General features: G+C 46.0%; 1 protein-coding gene across 2 annotated transcripts in view; it reads right to left on the reverse strand.

The window, feature by feature from the left end:
* LOC137519575 (tumor necrosis factor receptor superfamily member 16-like) overlaps positions 1-19,840 on the reverse strand; it is a 71,328-nt gene that overhangs the window by 5,704 nt on the left and 45,784 nt on the right. For both annotated transcript variants that reach the window (XM_068238548.1, XM_068238546.1), the window contains exons 3-4: positions 17,969-18,310; positions 3,843-4,014 (exon numbers count right to left, since the gene is read on the reverse strand). In XM_068238548.1, the coding sequence (XP_068094649.1) occupies positions 3,843-4,014; positions 17,969-18,310 (514 nt within the window). The remainder of the gene's footprint in view (positions 1-3,842; positions 4,015-17,968; positions 18,311-19,840) is intronic.

The raw sequence follows: 19,840 nt of genomic DNA on the forward strand, positions 1-19,840 counted from the left end.
TGTAACAATATGTGTAATCTGCTACACAAAAACGCACCCAAAACCGCTAGGTATGTTTAGAAAACCTCTCTAAACATACCTAGAATCGCTCTGAAATCAGCTCCCAAAACCGCTAGCGTATTGCGGATCTGCTAGCGGTTTTGGTGTGCACTGGGCCTGAGTCAGGACTGGGTAAGACTACAGTGTGACCCTCACTGATAAGAAATGACAACTATAAAAAACCTTCCTAGCAGAAAATGGCTTCTGAGAGTAGGAAAGAGAAAAAAAAAGGTCAATAGTTCATAGATTTTAGCTCTGGCATACTCAATGAATGTGTCATTGAGCAAAAACAATAAAATAGTAAAAACTTAAAAAGTATATTTAAATATAAAATAAAACTGTGGAATATCTTAAAAAGTCATTTTTAGGAGAAGGAAGATAGATACAATTGTTTATTTCATTAGTTTATTTTTACCTCGGGTGTCCTTTAAAAAAAGAACTGAACTGTAGTAAAAAATAATGTAATCAATACAATTTTCCTTTTTTGGTTTTACAATATTCATTTATAAATTATTTTTGTGTTTTCCCATAGTAACATTTTTTCTCACCCCGATTTATAGGTGGCAACATCTTTAGTCCTGTCAGGTGATCTCTGCGGAATGTTCATTTACTGAGAGTTCTAAAGCCCGTAAAAAATATACCTGGTCTCCCAGAATGCTCTGTGAGGAGAAAAGCTGAACAGCCTAGGCTGAGTATCACTGTAAGGGCAGCGCTACATACCAATAATAAATAGCATTTTATAAATGTAGGAAGTTATTCTGATGCTGAAACCAGGAAAATACCATAAAAATTAGTATCCTGAATAATTTACTACAATTTACTTTATGCTACTACAGGGCCTCTTTAAAGGATACCCGAAGTGACATGCGACATGATGAGATAGACATGTGTATGTACAGTGCCAGGCACACTAATAGCTAGGCTGTGTTCCTTTTTTTCTTTCTCTGCCTGAAAGAGTTAAATATCAGGTATGTAAGTGGCTGACTCAGTCCTGACTCAGACAGGAAGTGACTACAGTGTGACCCTCACTGATAAGAAATGCCAACTATAAAACACTTTCCTAGCAGAAAATGGCTTCTGAGAGCAGGAAAGAGATAAAAAGGGGAATTTCTTATCAGTGAGGGTCACACTGTAGTCACTTCCTGTCAGGACTGAGTCAGCCACTTACATACCTGATATTTAACTCTTTAAGGCAGAGAAAGAACAAAAAGGAAGACAGGCACTGTACATACAAATGTCTATCTCATCATGTCACATGTCACTTCGGGTATCCTTTAAGAATCCTGCCTGTCCTATTCTGTGAGTCCGTAGCCCTGGGATCCTGAGTACTATTGCTCGCTGCCCTCTAGAGATCGGAGGGCGGTGTCACACACACATAGGAGTTACTATGGGGTCTGAGCAGAATGCATGGCTGTTTTTTTTTTTTATTATATTGAGGTTTGTGGAATTCTCCTTCTCATCAGGAAGTCAGACAGAAAAATGAGATGGGGAAAAAAGAACAGCAAGAGATGAGAAGACAGAAAGACATGGATCTAATCCGGAGGGCCGGAGACTCTAATCCTATTCACAGGCTAGGAATGGTGCGCAGCAGCCGGCTGAGACACACAAAAGCATCATCTCTCTACTGGAATGCCTTCCCTGCCAAGCCCATAGCCCCATTGCTGCACACAAACATCTCATGGAGGGACAACCAAACCTGCTTCCAGCTCCACAGAGCAAAGCAGAGCATGGAAAAGGCTGTTCAAAGAGTAACTGTAACCAAGGATTGTACTTCATCCCAATCAGTAGCTGATACCCCCCTTTCCCACGAGAAATCTTTATCTTTTCTCTAATAGATCATCAGTGGGGTCTTTATGGCTGATATTAAGGTAAAACCCCTCCCACAGTGTGATGTCATGACCATGGTCCCGACAAGACAAATAACATATCGCGTTTTACTCCTGGCAGACTCAAAGCAGCAGAGTTGCAGCCACTAGGACACATATAGGCAGTAGCAGTGTTAGGGAGACTTGCCTAAGGTCTCCTACTGAATAGGTGCTGGCTTACTGACCAGGCTAACCATTACACCATCCAGCCATACCTGACAGCTTGCTATCTGTGAACCTCATTGCATTGTGGGAAATAGCGGCTTTCTCCAACTGCCAAGCAAGCAATATCTCCCTCTGTGCATAGAACTCTCAGTAACAAACATTCCGTACAGATCACCTGGCAGAACTAAAGATGTTGCCACCTGCATAGCTCCCAACTGTCCCTCTTTGGTAACCAAATTCCTCTGTCACTCTTTCTTCATAATTTCATAATTTGTCCCTCTTTCAGGACTCGTATACAATGAACAGAGTCGCCAAAAGTAGAAAATTAGATTAAATGATCTTAAAAAACAACTCAAATGGCAAAAATGAGGGAGGAAGTGGTGGTCTTACCTCCCTCAAGCAGACACGACAACGACTGCAATTCAGACAGTCAAACACATTTATTAGAAACTCCCTAAAAAACTTTTGCAACGTGTTTCGCAGGCTCAATCCCGCTTCATCAGGCAATACAGGGAGGAGTATCAAGCGATCGGCACAAGGATTCAAGTTAAGCTCCTCTGAATAACTTGAATCCTTGTGCAGATCGCTTGATACTCCTCCCTGTATTGCCTGATGAAGCGGGATTGAGCCTGCGAAACGCGTTGCAAATTTTTTGGGGGGAGTTTCTAATAAATGTGTTTGACTGTCTGAATCGCAGTCGTTGTCGTGTCTGCTTGAGGGAGGTAAGACCACCACTTCCTCCCTCATTTTTGCCATTTGAGTTGTTTTTTAAGCTCATTTAATCTAATTTTATACTTTTGGCGCCTCTGTTCATTCTATACAATTTGGAGTCCACCCTTGGTGGAGGGTTGTTACCCTTTTTTCCTGTCTACAGAGAGCGACTTCTTAATCCTGAGTGGGGTCAGGATAATCTCCCCACCTGCCTCTACAGTGGTTACCTGCTGGTGACCCTGACTTGTGAGTATTTAGCAATACAAACTTATTGCCACCTTGTCCCGTACGAATTACACTATTGGGGCTCTTGGTGTTCCCTGTTTTTATCTCTTTCAGAACTCGTACAGATCTATGTAAATATATGTATTTTTCTCCAGAAAAAAATGTCTTTAATTGACTCTAAACTTTATTCCCGTCCTTGATATAAAATGATATATATTTCTTTTTTTCAAAGGATATGTTAATATAAAGGGAAACTACTGATGATAGAAAGGACCAGTGTGGTTTGAATTATAAAACAACATATTTTTCTTATGAAATCTTTATGGTATGCGTGACTAGGGGTGTGCTGGGGGCGTGGTTAGAGGTGTGGCTTAAGTGTCCCACTTTCTTATCTCAAAAAGTTGGGAGGTATGCCACTTGTGATACATTTCAGAATGTAAATCAGGGAGATCAAAGATTTTACAATTGGAAAGCGCTGACTAAAAAATATAAAAATGAATATTGTAAAAAATAAGCTATTTTATTCATTATGTTATCTTGTCTCTTATGAGTGCGGCGTCGCACTGCGCAGATGGAGGTAGGGTTCACGCAGAATAGCACAGAATAAAAAACATGCACAAGCAGCTCTATGCTACTGCGCAGGCCTAACCAGATGCAGTTTGGAAATGAACCAATCAAATCAACTTCCTGTCAATGCTAATTGGCCCATTTCCATGCTGCACACAATTTACATGAAGTCCGCATGCAAGCTGGAATTATTAGGAACTGATTGACCATCTCGTGGGGATCACAGGATGTTCCGGCTAGTGTCTCGGCACATCGGAGGCCACAACTCACCACTTGAAGGCCACGTAGGCGATGAGGCCGACCACCACAGCGGCCAGGATGGAGCAGTAGACGGGGATGATATTCTTGCCGCTGTCCTCCGGAGGAATGAATTCAGGAGAGCCCAGGTCTGTGCTGTTCTCGTCCCGCCGCCCCTCGCCCTTCAGAATGGGGACATCTTTATCTGGAGGAGAGGAGAATATATAAACATATACGTTACACTCCGACATCTCGCTCACAACAAACGCATAAACTAGGGGTGCTCTGCTGGCTGCATGTGATGGGAATGGATCAGTGATCTCTGTACAGCGCTGTGGTGTATGTCAGAGCTATATAAATGTATAATAATAATAAAAGTGTGACTGTGGTGAGAACATTAGAGTGTAAGCTCCTCTGGTGCAGAGACGGATGGGAATGGATCAGTGATCTCTGTACAGCGCTGTGGCATATGTCAGAGCTATATAAATGTATAATAATAGTGTGACTGTGGTGAGAACATTAGAGTGTAAGCTCCTCTGGTGCAGAGACTGCTGAGAATGGATCAGTGATCTCTGTACAGCGCTGTGGAATATGTCAGCTATATAAATGTATAATAATAATAATAGTGTGTGACCGTGGTGAGGTCATTAGAGTGTAAGCTCCTCTGGTGCAGAGACGGATGGGAATGGATCAGTGATCTCTGTACAGCGCTGTGGAATATGTCAGAGCTATATAAATGTATAATAATAATAATAGTGTGACTGTGATGAGGACATTAGAGTGTAAGCTCCTCTGGTGCAGAGACTGATGGGAATGGATCAGTGATCTCTGTACGGCGCTGTGGAATATGTCAGAGCTATATAAATGTATAATAATAATAATAATAATAATAATAGTGTGATTGTGGTGAGGACATTAGAATGTAAGCTCCTCTGGTGCAGAGACTGATGGGAATGGATCAGTGATCTCTGTACAACGCTGTGGAATATGTCAGAGCTATATAAATGTATAATAATAATAATAGTGTGACTGTGGTGAGGACATTAGAGTGTAAGCTCCTCTGGTGCAGAGACGGATGGGAATGGATCAGTGATCTCTGTACAGCGCTGTGGAATATGTCAGAGCTATATAAATGTATAACAATAAAGGTGCCCATACACTCGTCAGATTGGCAGCAGATAGATAAGAAATGCATCTGATGATCTATCTGATGCGTTTTTAGAACATTTTTTACCAGGATAGAATTCCAATAGATTTCAGTTTGAAATCTATGGAAATTCGATCTGATGGCATTTTTTTGCCATCAGATTTCCATTAAGGCCAATGCAAACTGATAAGCAATCTCATCAGATCGACCTAAATTTTCCACCCTGCCAGTCCGACAGAAATCCATCGAAATCGATCGAAATCGGCCGTCGATCGGTCGATTGGCCAACCGATTTGCAATCGATTCATCGATCGATCGATCGGGATCGATCGGTCGGCCAGAAAATCGGCTGAGTGTATGGGCTGCTTAATAGTTTGTGACTGTAGTGAGGGAATTAGAGTGTAAGCTCCTCTGGTGCACACAGAGCTGTAAAATGAAATCATTTCTTTTGGGAAAGACCACAGAATAAAAGCTGGTTAGTAAGAGACTGTTTTGTTCTTGCTCCTTTGTATGGAATACATCAGAAATATGGAATATAGGGAATATTACAGCCTACATAGACTTCCTCTGCACTTATATTAGGAGAATTTGTATTAATATACAAAGTAACACTACTGAGGGTCCCCCTCAGCCCCCCCCTCCGGCAGCATCTGCCCTCCCTGAAACTGTCAGCACCCCAGCCTGCACAGCAGATGTGCAGTCACCCCCTCCGGCCTGCTGACTTTGAAGTGCGGTCCTTGCTCAGGTCACAGGAAGGGGTCACATGAGATGAGGAGACAACTGGAAACTCTCACATCTCCAGTGTATGGGAAAAACAAGGGTTCTGCCAGAAGGCTGAGAAGGAAGCCCATTGCGGCTATCGGTTAGTTTTAGGCGTGGGGGGGAGGGGGGATAATGTTAGGAGTTGGTGAGGATAGTGTAATACTAAGTATCCACCAGAACATGGATCAGTGAGTCTGCAGTGCCGAATGATCGTTCCTCGATCCATCTTCCAAAATCGCATACTGCGGAAGCCAACAACAGGCAAAATCGAGCATTTAAAGGATGCCGGTAATCTGCGCGGAGGTCAACGGTGATCTGAAAGATCATCACGGGTAGTCGGGCATGTTTTAACATTGTTGTGTTGTGGGTATGGGCCGTTAAGAGTAGACAGAGGGTGTAAAGGCCCCTACCCAGTGAACGATTTTTCATGAAAAATTTTGCACGACTAATTTTTTTTGCGATATCGCACAACATCGTTTAACAAAAGTTTGTTAAACGATGTTCAACCACGGCCGTTTGCGTGCGGTAATCGTTTCCTTTGAACAACTACCATGACGGACTTAATCATGGAAGGTCATTCTGGACGCCATTGACCCCCGCGTTAATTACCACGATCGTTCAACGACACATTCGAACCTGTCGTCTAATCGGGGAACAATTGTTCTTCAGATTCTTCATCGCCGTGTAACCCCCCCCCCGATCCATCTTCTGTGGTCTTGTGGTGAGTATGTAGCTTATGAGTTAGGCGTAGCTAGTGGGGGGTTAACGTTAGGGGTAGGTAGAGGGGAAGGTTAATGCTAGGCGTAGTGGGAGGTTACTGTTAGGGGTAGGTAGAGAGGAGGGTTAGTGTGAGGTGTAAGTGGTGGGAGGTTACTGCTAGGGGTAGGTAGAGGGGAGGGTTAGTGTGAGGTGTAGGTAGTGGGAGGTTACAGTTAGGGGTAGGTAGAGAGGAGGGTTAGTGTGAGGCGTAGGTAGTGGGAGGTTACTGTTAGGGGTAGGTAGAGGGCAGGGTTAGTTTAAGCAGTAGGTAGTGGAAAGTTACTGTTAGGGGTAGGTAGAGAGGAGGGCTAGTGTGAGGCGTAGGTAGTGGGAGGTTACTGTTAGGGATAGGTAGAGGGGAGGGTTAGTGTTAGGCATATGTAGTGGGAGGTTACTGTTAGGGGTAAGCAGCAGGGAGGGTTAGTGTTAGGCCTAGGCTGTGGGAGGTTACCGTTAGGGGCAGGTAGAGGGTGTAACTGTTAGGCATAGATAGTGGGAGGTTACTGTTAGGGCTAGGAAGAGGGGAAGGTTAGTGTGAGGAGTAGGTAGTAACAGGTTAGTGTGAGGCATAGATAGGAACTGGTTAGTATGAAGTGTAGTTTAGGGAAGGCAATAGTGGGATATCAGTAACATTACCAATATTCTTACTATCAGAGTAACCTGGCGCTCTAATGAATGGATGCCTTTTTCGTGAATATCCGCGTATAGAGAACAGTCACTGTACTGCGGGGCGGCTATGCAGTGAATGAGGCTTGAATATTTCTGGGTATAATGAAAGCCCGATAAGCCGATGGGATCTGAGCAGAGAAGGCGATGAAGACGCGCTGGCGTGGAAGGCCGATGGAGGGAAGCGTTGTACGCTGCGGACAATGAGCTCTATCAGAGCTGTAAGGAGGGATTAATCAAACAATCGGCGGGAGAGGCCAGGGCCAAGCTGCCCACTGAGCGCAGATCCCGGGCCGGCCAGCGGCTGGAAGATCTCCTCTATGGAAGGGCTCAGCTGGAGGTGTGCGGAGTCCAGCATCATTCTCTTCAAAGAATGTTCATAATATCATAGCGGGGGCTGATCCTCGGTGAAGCTTCCCCCCAATCTACCCCCACTGGGCCTTTCACTGCCTCCCCCCCCCGAGAGCCTACACAGTAACGTACTTAAAGTGTAACTGTCGGGCATAAAATCAAAAATCTATTCTTATTCTATTTGTATCTGGTAAACAAGTAATAAGGATGCTAACCAGGCAATCCAAAAGTTAAAATCAATATTACTTTTCTTGTTGATAAATGATCATTCCCCAGTTTACCTGAATCTTATTTGGTACACACAAAACTTGGTACACAAAAAGGAAGTTGCAGGGCATGCTGGGTTGTCCTTTTTTGCTTCTCTATTTTCCCCTCAGACTTAACTAATGCAGCCTGATTGGCTGAAGCCTCTTTCCCTCCTGTTTTCCCTTCCCACTCCTCTGTTCCTCTCTGATTGGCCAATATTTCTCATGGTGAGACAATGCACTTTCTATAGTGGGCAGGCAATGCATACACAATTAGGCAGGCAGAGGAGAGTAAGGGAGGAAATGACATCAGGATTGGCTTCAAAATAGCCACAGTTTAAATGAGTAATGATAAAGAAGAAGAAGGATTTTCTCTGAACATGCATGCAAGCAGCAGCATGTGCCTACAGGAGCCTGATAATAGGCAGGCAAGGGAAGTAAGAAAGAAGTGACAGCTGGGCAGGCCAGCACACTTGCGGTGCGGTTTGATGGGGGTTTGTAGGTTCATGGAGGGTTAAATCTAAGGTGCCAGGGCATCTGTGCCTAGTGTGCTGGCTGTTCCACTGTCACTTCTGCCTTACTTCCCTTGCCCGTCATAGGTAGCTACAGGTGCTCTTTGGCATTAGGTAGGCAGAGGTACCCTCAGTATTAAATAGCTAGTGGTGCCCCGACTGAAGGGAGATCTCATCAGTGGAATACCGAGTAACCTCTCATTTACACTCTGTTTGGGATTCTGCATAGGGAAAGATGGAAGGAGCACTGGGGAGGGGAGTAAGCCGCCTTTCCATAATAAGGCGCCTGTAGGCACGTGCCTACAGAGTCTTATGATAAATCCGACCCTGTATTCAGCCACTACTGATGCCAGAAAGATCAGCAGGGCAGCCAGGCAACAGGTATTGTTTAAAAGGAAATCAAGTTTAAAGGTGGCCATACATCAGGCGACTTGGCGGCCAATTGGCCATCCAATTCTGGGTGAAAATCGGTGCCGCCAAGTGCATGCCCGACCCACAAAGTGACCAATTTTGGGACGGAAATTGGTCGCATGGTCGATTGCGTATGCTGCAAGTCAGATGTCGGGCTGAAGTTGGTTGGTCGGCTACGCAGCGGTATGGCGGTTGATTTTGAAACAAGCCGCTGCCGCCGTGATGTATAAATGTGCTCCCCGTGTGAGCATTTATACATTACCTGTCCGGTGTCAGCCTCCAGGCAGTTTCCGTCCATCTCACCGGATTCCGCACACACTCGTACACGTTAGCGGCGCATGGCGTCTGACGTCAGATTCTACGTGCCACTAGTGTGTACGCATGTATGCGGCTGTTACCCGGCATGGACAGAGGCTGCTACAGGACAGGTCATGTATAAATGTACACACTGGGGGGGGCACATTATACATTGGGGGACACGGCGGGCTCAGCCGATTCCCGGATGATTTCATGCTGAAATCGGACAAGAATCAGACTGTAGTGTATGGGCAGCTTCGACAAGGGACAAATTTATCTCTAATCAGTTTCAATTAGATAAATATGTCTTTTTTTTTTTATCTACCCGTAATCCTCAGGTCTATAGGCATCTGTGTTGTTTAAAAGGATCAATTTCTGTTGTCCTCTGGGGTGGAGACTTGATCTCTTGGATGACAGTTTGAAACCTAATGTTGATGCTTTAGAGGTTGTGGAAGGCCGACCGCTTTGTGCACGACGTAGTGACATGAAGCGGGCAGGGCTGGTAAGTAAACAATGCCCTCGGCTTAAAGTGTAACTGTCGGGCATAAAATCAATCCAAAAGTTAAAATCACTATTACTTTTCTTGTTGATAAATGGGGCAGCACGGTGGCGTAGTGGTTAGCTCTCTCGCCTTGCAGCGCTGGGTCCCTGGTTCGAATCCCAGCCAGGGCACTATCTGCAAAGAGTTTGTATGTTCTCTCCGTGTCTGCGTGGGTTTCCTCCAGGCACTCCGGTTTCCTCCCACATTCCAAAAACATACCGATAAGTTAATTGGCTCCCTCTAAAATTGGCCCTAGACTACAGTACTTACACTTCATAATATAGACATATGGCAATGGTAGGGATTAGATTGTGAGCTCCTTTGAGGGACAGTTAGTGACAAGATATATATATACACTGTACAGCGCTGCGTAATATGTCGGCGCTATATAAATACTAAATAATAATAATAATAATAATAATCATTCCCCAGTTTACCTGACTTATTTGGGACACACAAATTAAGTTGCAGAGCATGCTGGGTTTTCTTTTTTTTGCTGCTTTATCTATGTCCCCTCCCACACCTCTGTTTCTCTCCGATTGGCCAGTATTTATCATGCTGAGACCATGCACTTTGTATAATGGAGGGGGGGGGGGGGGGGCAATGCATACACAATCAGGCAGGGAGGAAATTACATCAGGATTAGCTTCAAAATAGCCACACTTCAAATGGGAACTGCTGAGAAGGATTTTCTCTTTTTTTTTACTGTAGAAAAATCACTAAAATCAAAACGTGGACAGTGCAACACATCTGTTATGTAACTCTACTTACATATGTCTTTTTTATGAGATAGTATGGCTGACAGCTCCTCTTTAAACTATCTGCCAGGCTTCACAATCATAAATAGTAGAACCCAGCTACCTTGTTTTCATCTCAGAATAGTGATCATGTGACCCGGGAGTGCAGCACAGGCTGAGGGGGACAGGAAGACAGCAGGGGAGACGGAATACAGTGCAGGATTTACAGGGACAATGAGGAGATTACGGACAACATGATGAGTTTATGTCCCCGCTGACAAAAAGGAATTATGTCACCGGAGGCAGTGCCAGGCGAGGGGGGCACAGACCGGCCAAGGGGGAGAAACTTCAGACTGGGAACAGCAACGAATGCTAAAAGGAATGTGTGGAATCATTTTTTTTACTAATATCTTCTAATGATTAAAAATTATTTAATGTTGTCATCAGTAATGTCTGAATCACACACCTGAAAACAAGCATGCGGCAAACCCAGTAAGACTTCAGTCCGGAAACATCTGATCTGCATGCCTGTTCAGGGGCTATGCCTAAAAGTATTAGAGGCAGAGAACCAGCAGGGCAGCCAGGCAACTGGTATTGTTTAAAAGGAAATAAATACGGCATGGTCATATCCTTCTGGCTGGGTGCACGCATAGCAGAAATGCTAGTGTTTGCCTCTAATGAAAGTCTATGGGTCGCAGGTAAAAAACGCATTTAAAAGACGCATATGAGTTTTCAAAAACGCTGGTTTTGTTTCATATTATGCAGGAATGCTGCAAAAACGCACAAAATGAAAGTCAATGGGAAAGCAATGGTGTGTAGTTTTCATGCGTTTTACATGCGTTTCCCCCAAAAATATTTTTTTTTTTTACTGTATTTTCGCTTCCTGTTGTCTTCCAAGTGATTTGCATAACTGGAAATATAAAACCGCATGGAAAACGCATACAAAGGATATGCGAACCGCAAACACATTAAAACATCCGCAAAATGCATGAAAAACGCAGCGCAAACGCACCAAAAACACACACATTAACCAAATGCGGACCGACGCAGTTTAAATCTACGTCGGACGGGTGGCGCTGCGGTTCTGACCGGACGCGCGCCCCCGCCCGTTCCCGCCGCTCTCGCCGCTTACTACCCACCGCAATGTGCTTCCCTGCCGCCTCTATGACGCCAGAGCACTGTGAGCCGATCAGGAGCCGTTTTCACTGGCTTACATTGAGTGACAGGGTCAGGAGCCAATGAAAGCGGCTCCTGACCGGCGCACAGCGCTCTGCCGTCACAGAGACGGCAGAGAGAGCAGCCTGCGGCGGGGACTCAGCAGCGTGACCGGCGGCAGCGACGGATTATTGCGGCGATTCGTCGGGATGCTGCGTCTTAGTGTACCAGCAGCCTCTGGTCCTTAAGGGGGCAGAGGCTGCTGGTACCGAAGTGGTTAACAAAAACCGCAGCCTTTCACGCTATGTCATATGTGAACCCAGCCTCCCACTTCAGGTGTCTTTTCACTATGTTATGCTAGGACTTAAAGTGAATCGCCAGCGAAAGCTTATCGGAGAGCGCAAGAAAGTAGATGTTCCTTAAATTTCCTTCCTGCCAGAGTAGTAAGGTTGTTAAGCAGGAAGTGAGGTAAAATCTCTCAGAAGCAGCCAATGACGGCAATACTAACATTTTAGCACAGTGGGAAAGGTTTATACTATCTCAGAGTTTTATTGCTGTCTGTGTTGCTCCTTTCGCAGTGACAGGGAGTGATAAGTCAAAAACCTGCTGCGCGGCCATAGACTTATTAAAGCGGGATTCTGACCATAAAAATCAAATTCAAAGCCCAGAGCTCTGCTGTGACCCGGCTACTCACCATTGCCAACTCAATTGGACTTGTACAACACGCCAACACCCCCACTCACACTGCAGGTCACACTCTCGACCTTGTATTCACTAAATCCACCACCATTGCAGACCTTGACATTGCACCCTTTCCACCCTCAGACCATCACCTTCTCACCTTCAACCTCCTCACGGAAGGCACCTCCAAATTAGCCACCCACCTGGTCGATGGCAGCGAGACCTACGCAAGCTCAACCCTAGTGTCCTTGCTGACCCCCTCCATGCCCTCTCCTCCACTCTCCCCACCCTAACCTGTCCTAATCTTGCTGCAGCTCAGTATCGCCAAACTCTCTCATCAGCCCTAGAGAAAGCTGCTCCACCAATATTTCGCCACAACCGACCCCCTAACCCCCAGCCCTGGCGCACTACCCATATTTGCATCCTCCAGAGGAAAACACGCGCCACTGAACGGAAATGGAGAAAAACTAGACTTAACCAGGATTTCCTACAGTACAAGACCAACCTGCTGCAGTTCCACACTGCCCTTGCTCATGCGAAGCAGGAATACTTTACCAAGCTCATCGGAGCACAAGCTTCCAACTCCCGGCGTCTTTTTGCCACCTTCAACTCCCTGCTTAAACCCACCCCCCCACCCTCCGTTTCCTCCCTCTCTGCCACAGATTTAGCCACCCACTTCACCAACAAAATTGTCTCCATCCGCCAGGAAATATCCAATCTCCAATCTTCACCTCCCACCCCCTCCCAACCAGCTCCTCCTCCACCCTATCCTCCCCTCACATCCTTCACTCCTACTACCACGAGGAAGTCAACCGCCTACTGCAGACTTCCCATACCACTACCTCCCCCCTTGACCCCATCCCTTCGGATTTACTCCAGCCTCACTTCACGGAATTGGCCCCAGTCCTCACTACCCTGTTCAACCTCTCCCTATCCACAGGCACCTTCCCCACAGACTTCAAGCAGGCCATTGTACTACCCCTGCGCAAGAAACCCTCACTCGACCCCTCGCTACCCTCCAACTACCATCCTATCTCCCTCCTCCCCTTTGCCTCAAAACTCCTTGAGCGTCTGGTTCACAAACGCCTGACCCAGTACCTCAATGCTAACTCACTGCTAGACCCACTCCAATCTGGATTTCGGCCTGCCCACTCAACCGAAACTGCTCTCACCAAAGTGGTCAACGACCTTGCCTTAGCTAAAGCTGAAGGTAAATACTCCATTCTCCTCCTCCTTGACCTGTCAGCAGCTTTTGACACAGTAGATCATCCCCTACTCCTCCAGTCCCTCCAGTCCTTGGGCATTCACGATCTCGCCCTGTCCTGGCTTTCATCCTACCTCTCCAACCGCTCCTTCACGACCACATTCAATGAGTCCTCGTCCACCCCCAACCACCTCTCGGTGGGAGTCCCCCAAGGTTCGGTCCTTGGCCCCCTACTGTTCACCCTATACACATCCTCCATTGGCAAGGTTATCTCCTCCATGGGTTTTAACTACCATCTGTATGCAGATGACACCCAGATCTACCTCCACACCCCTGACATATCCACCACTACCATGGACAAGGTCTCCTCCTGCCTATCCGCCATCTCCTCCTGGATGTCTGCTAGGTTCCTGAAACTAAATCTAGACAAAACGGAATTTATGATCTTCCCACCCCGGCCATCCACGAACCTCCAAGATGTGCATGTCACTGTTAACCACACTACCATTCGCCCTACCTCTCAAGCCCGCTGTCTGGGTGTCACCCTGGACTCCACACTCTCCTTCACTTCCCACATCCAAAACCTCACAAAGTCCTGCAACTTCCACCTTCGTAACATCTGTAAGATTCGCCCTTTCCTGACCTCTGCCACCACCAAACTCCTCATCCATGCACTCATAATTTCCCGCCTTGACTACTGCAATGCCCTGCTGTCTGGTCTCCCTATGACCCGAACAGCCCCACTGCAGTCCATCATGAATGCGGCAGCCAGAATTATCCACTGCTCCCACCGCTCCACCACGGCAGATCCCCTCCTAGAATCCCTCCACTGGCTTCCTATCCAGTCCAGAATCAGATTCAAGATACTGTGTCTGACCTACAAATCTGTCCACAAAACCTGTCCAACCTACATTTCCGATCTTACTCAGAGGTACACACCTAGCCGCTCACTCCGCTCTTCCAATGAACTTCGCCTAACCACCCCCCGCATCACCCAGTCCCATGCACGCCTCCAGGCAGAGGTGGCCTTAGAGTACGCGGGGCCTGGGGCGAGTGTCATATGCGAGGCATATGCTGTGGATACACACGTTGTGGAAGCACACACTCTGTATAGGTTAGATAGGTAGGTGCCTCCAGTATAGGTTAGATAGGCAGGTGCCCCGCAGTATAGATTAGATAGGTGCCAGCCTGCAGTATAGATTAGATAGGTGCCTGCAGTATAGATCAGACAGGTAGGTGCCCCGCAGTACAGATTAGATAGGAAAGTAGGTACCCTGCAGTATAGATTAGATAGGTGCCTGCAGTATAGATTAGATAGGTGCCAGCCTGCAGTATAGGTTAGATAGGTGCCAGCCTGCAGTATAGATTAGATAGATAGGTGCCAGCCTGCAGTATAGATTAGATAGGTGCCTGCAGTATAGGTTAGATAGGTGCCAGCCTGCAGTATAGGTTAGATAGGTGCCTGCAGTATAGGTTAGATAGGTGCCAGCCTGCAGTATAGATTAGATAGATAGGTGCCAGCCTGCAGTATAGATTAGATAGGTGCCTGCAGTATAGGTTAGATAGGTTCCTGCAGTATAGGTTAGATAGGTGCCAGCCTGCAGTATAGGTTAGATAGGTGCCTCAGTGCCTGCAGTATAGGTTAGATAGGTGCCTGCAGTATAGGTTAGATAGGTGCCAGCCTGCAGTATAGATTAGATAGATAGGTGCCAGCCTGCAGTATAGATTAGATAGGTGCCAGCCTGCAATATAGGTTAGATAGATGCCTGCAGTATAGGTTAGATAGGTGCCAGCCTGCAGTATAGGTTAGATAGGTGCCAGCCTGCAGTATAGATTGGATAGGTGCCAGCCTGCAGTATAGGTTAGATAGGTGCCAGCCTGCAGTATAGATTAGATAGGTGCCAGCCTGCAGTATAGGTTAGATAGGTGCCAGCCTGCAGTATAGGTTAGATAGGTGCCAGCCTGCAGTATAGGTTAGATAGGTGCCTGCAGTATAGATTAGATAGGTGCCCCGCAGTATAGATTATATAGGTAGGTGCCCTGCGGTATAGATTATATAGGTAGATGCCCCGCAGTATAGATTATATAGGTAGATGCCCCGCAGTATAGATTATATAGGTAGATGCCCCACAGTATAGATTATATAGGTAGATGCCCCGCAGTACAGGTTAGATAGCAAGGTGGCTGCAGTGCTGGGGAGAGCGGGCATAGTTGTTAAAACTCACGTGTCTTCACCGATGCTCAGTTGCTCACAGTCACAGCTACCATCTATTTCCTCTCCCAGCATCTGTGTATTGGTAACAGTGCCACCCTCTGGTGACATGCGGTCACGTCATCATAGAGGGCGCTGTTACCAATACACAAATGCTGGGAGAGGAAATAGATGGTAGCTCTGAGCAATGGATGAAGACACGCGAGTTTTAACAACTATGCCCGCTCTCCCCAGCATTGCAGAGGATGCGGGGCCTCCTCAGGCGCGGGGCCTGGGGCGATTGCCCCACTTGCCATCCCCAAAGGCCGGCTCTGCCTCCAGGACTTCTCAAGAGCTGCTCCAACACTATGGAACTCCCTACCTCCACCCATTAGGGCAGCCCCCTCCTTCAACATCTTCAAGAAAGCCCTCAAAACTCACCTTTTCACTCTGGCCTACCACCCCTCACAAGTGCTCTAAACCTACAGCTGAACTCTGGTCCCCTACCATTCGTGTCCTTACCTCTCCCTCTAGATTGTAAGCCTTTGGGCAGGGTCCTCCTCCTTTTGTGTCCTACCTGATCTGGCACCTCCATTACTGTGAACCCATGCCATGCATTTGAGTGAACCTAACTTGCCTAATCTCCATGCTTCATCCAGTGACTAAGCATTACCTTGTACTCATACTGTGCTGTGTGATCTGGTTTCTTGTATTCCTGTATTGTCATATTGCTGTATGTCACCCCTAAATATTGTCTGTAACCTAAATTAATGTTCAGCGCTGCGTAATATGTTGGCGCTTTATAAATACAATAAATAATAATAATAATAATAATTTCAACAGCAACTGGTCTGAGTGTATTAAGTGATAAAGATGCTAATCCGGCATTCAAAACTTTTTCTGTTGTTATGGTTTGAAGTTATCACATATCTTAGGAGCACTGGCCCTTTAATTGCCATTGCCAAACAGTTGCATGCTGGGGGGTCTTTTTATCTATAATATATTCCTCTGCTTCCCTTTATCTTCCCCTCCTTCTAATGACATAAGTGCACTTCCTAGTATAGACCTCAGTGGGAGTGTCTGAAGACTCTGGGAGGAGGGCAGGTAACGAATACACAATTAGCAAGAGGAGAAAAAAGAGTGAGGGAGGAAATTATGTCAGGATTAGCTTCATTCAAAGGTAACCAAGATGGAAACTGTCTAGAATAGGATTCTCTGCTTTTCCTTTATAAAATTCACAGGAATCATTACATGGATCGCACAATACATCTGTTATGTAAGTAGAACTAGTATTTATCTGCTTATAGATGTGTTTTTTATTTCTAGATTAGCATGGGTGTCACTTGTTCTTTAACATTATGTCTATGGGCAGCGCTCAGGTCAGGTGCATCACATGAAAGAGTGCGCTAAAGTCACCTGCTTTGGCCACAGAAGCAGCATTTGGTGCATTTTCAAATTTGCATAAAGATTTACATCAACTGGAAATAATTTGCATCACATCCAACATGCCTAATGGTGACAGAGGAAGCAATATAACCCCAAATAAAGGCTCTGATCTTTCCCCACTGTATCCAAATTTAAAATAAACATTTTTTGGCAGGATATTTACAATTTAGATACAGCCGCCGCTTATGTACAACTTCGGCTTTTGCAGGCAGAATAATTTTCAATCTGCCCCAGTTACCCAAAGGTCTGAGTTTACCACCGGTGATGGTCATGTCTAGGAGAAGTCATGGAGAAGCATGTATGTGATTTGTTTGATCAGCTGATAGATTTGCAATGCTCTGATTTGCTGTGATCACACCCTGCTTTAGCACATGATCAGGACTAGCAAATCAGAGACTTACATATCTATCACCTGACCAAACTGATCACATGCTTTGCCATCAGTTCTCCTAGACAGGACCATCACTATTTTGTGTATGCCCAGCAGGACCTTTTCAGAACAGCAACCGGTGCATTTTTCACAGGTAAGGACCAGTGCACACCAAAAAGCGCTAGCGTAATCGCAAACACTTAGCGCTTTTTGAAGTGACTACTCTAGGCAATTCGAGGCATGTGCCTAGCGATTTTCTAAGCATGCCTAGCTATTTGTGGAGCATTCAGTGTGTCATTTTTCATTTTTTGTGTGTACAGTAGAGCTGGAACTAAACAGCTTCGGTAACAGAAAACGCTTGGAAAACTGCTCTGATCTAGCGCTTTTCAGAGCGATTGTCCACTTTCCTATGCTTAACATTGAGGCAGAATCACCTCAGAAATCAGTAAAAATGCTGCAGGACCCGCGTTTGCATTTGGGAAAAAAGCTAATCGCTCTGGTGTGCTCCATCTCATTCAAATACAATAGCCAAACGCTTTTCAAAGCCCTGGCGTTTTTAAAAGCGCTCAGAAGCGCTCTTGGTGTGCACCAACCCCAAGTGTTACTTTAATAACAAGACGTACGGTACGTGATTTATAATTGGACGAATCAGGGCCCCTCCCCCAGGGATCATGTGACACTCACCCATGCAGAGGATGTCGTGATGAGTCGTACATTCGCCAATCTGCACCTGTGTCTCCTTACATTCCGTCCGGCAGGGCAAACAGGGCGACACGCTGTTCTTCTCCTCAGAGTAGAAGCCTGGGGGGCAGGGCTGGCACACTGTGTTCCTGGTGCGGGTACAGTTTAACAACACGCCTTGGCCCCTGCCACAAACCGAACAGGGATGACAGACGCCAGAGGTGGCATTCTCCGAGAGCAGGAAGTGCCCCCCGGGGCAGTGGCAGGAGGGGCAGTGGGCACCCCGGCACTCTGAACAGGGCTGGCATTTCTCTGTGGCACTCTCCTCATCGGAGTAGGTGGAACCTGCAAACAGGGATAAAAAGGTCACAATTATAAAGCATACACACTTCCTGTTTCCTTATCTGGTGTCAATCCTACCTAATAAAAGACAAGTGTCCCTGTGTCCTGTCCCTGTGTCAGTGCTTTGGCGCTACTGCACATGTCCTGCACTGACAGCCATTGGGTCAGGAAGCAGCACGGACCAGGGCGGGGCGGCTACGTTCGCGGAGGTGATGGGTGTGCGCGCACGTGGCGGGCGGTGCGCGGGGGGCAGTGCGAGCGCGCGCGGCAGTGACAGACCTAGAGCCTGTTTTTTAACGGGCTTAGGTCATTAGTAGTAAAATTATATTTGTTCTTTCCCCCGTTTCTGTGACTAGAAAGCATCTTTTCAAGTTTTATTGTCTCTCAGGTAAGGACGGCGGGAGCCATACTGAATTCCACACATTGACTAAACTATTGCTGATTTTGATACCTCAGTGTATATTAAATAAAATGGAATATCCCCAGACTGTCACCCTGTGTGTTTGTCCTATTCTCTGCCTTAAACTACACTTTTTTTTTTTTTTTTTTTTTTTTTTAACTCAGCACACAGACCCAAATTCATGAGTAATCAGTTACATGGGGCATTAGCAATTTCTTTTCTTGCCATACCCCTAAACTGAGATGTGTGATCATCATCGTTTATTCATCGTAGATTGGTAAGAGCTAAATAAGCATAACTTTAACTTTCTTCACCATAAAACTCTTTTTCCTCACAATTACATGAATGTTGCTGAGACAGTTATCTATTTATCCTTCTCATATCACAATCCTATACATTTGCCCCGTCAACATCTTGTATATACTCCTCTCATCTCTCCATCCTCTCTTTTGAAGGGTATCTGTACCCTGTAAATCATCCAACAAACATAGACGTCCCAGACGTATCACTCACGGTCCCCCCATCATCCACTCCTTCCCAGAGGCCCATCATCACACTCTAATGCCGACCATCACCGCCCCCTTCCAGCCCCAACTGCGTTCGCCAGCGATTCCTAATTTTTAACTCAATCCCTCCCTGAATAAATCTAACTGAGGTTAGCTATAAGGCTTCTCCATGTTTCTTCTACTTTATTCGTAGTTCCCAGATCCTTGTTCTTACACAGTTCATCCATCCTAGCAAACCATTCTCCTATATCTAACCTAGACGGATTTTTCCAGTTATTAGCGATCATGCTTTTGGCAACTATCGTGCCATATTCTTTAATCAGAGAGCATCCAAGGTTTTCTTTTTTAGCTGTATAACTAAGGATTGCTTCTTTCGGTGTAAGTTCAAATTTTTCTTTTAGCAATCTCTCGGCCAAGAGGGTGATATCATCCCAAAATTTTCTAACTATCGGGCACTGCCACCACATATGTAAAGTACCACCGTCCCCCTGTCCACACCTCCAACACCTCACCTTGCGGTTCGCAAACTTACCAACACGGGATGGTGTCAAGTACCATCTACCAATTGTTTTAAATTGAGTCAACTGTAACCTTGGATCTTGGATTTTGAAAGTATTTACCCATATT

Source organism: Hyperolius riggenbachi, chromosome 5 (genome assembly GCF_040937935.1).
Source record: "Hyperolius riggenbachi isolate aHypRig1 chromosome 5, aHypRig1.pri, whole genome shotgun sequence".
Lineage (NCBI taxonomy): Eukaryota > Metazoa > Chordata > Amphibia > Anura > Hyperoliidae > Hyperolius > Hyperolius riggenbachi.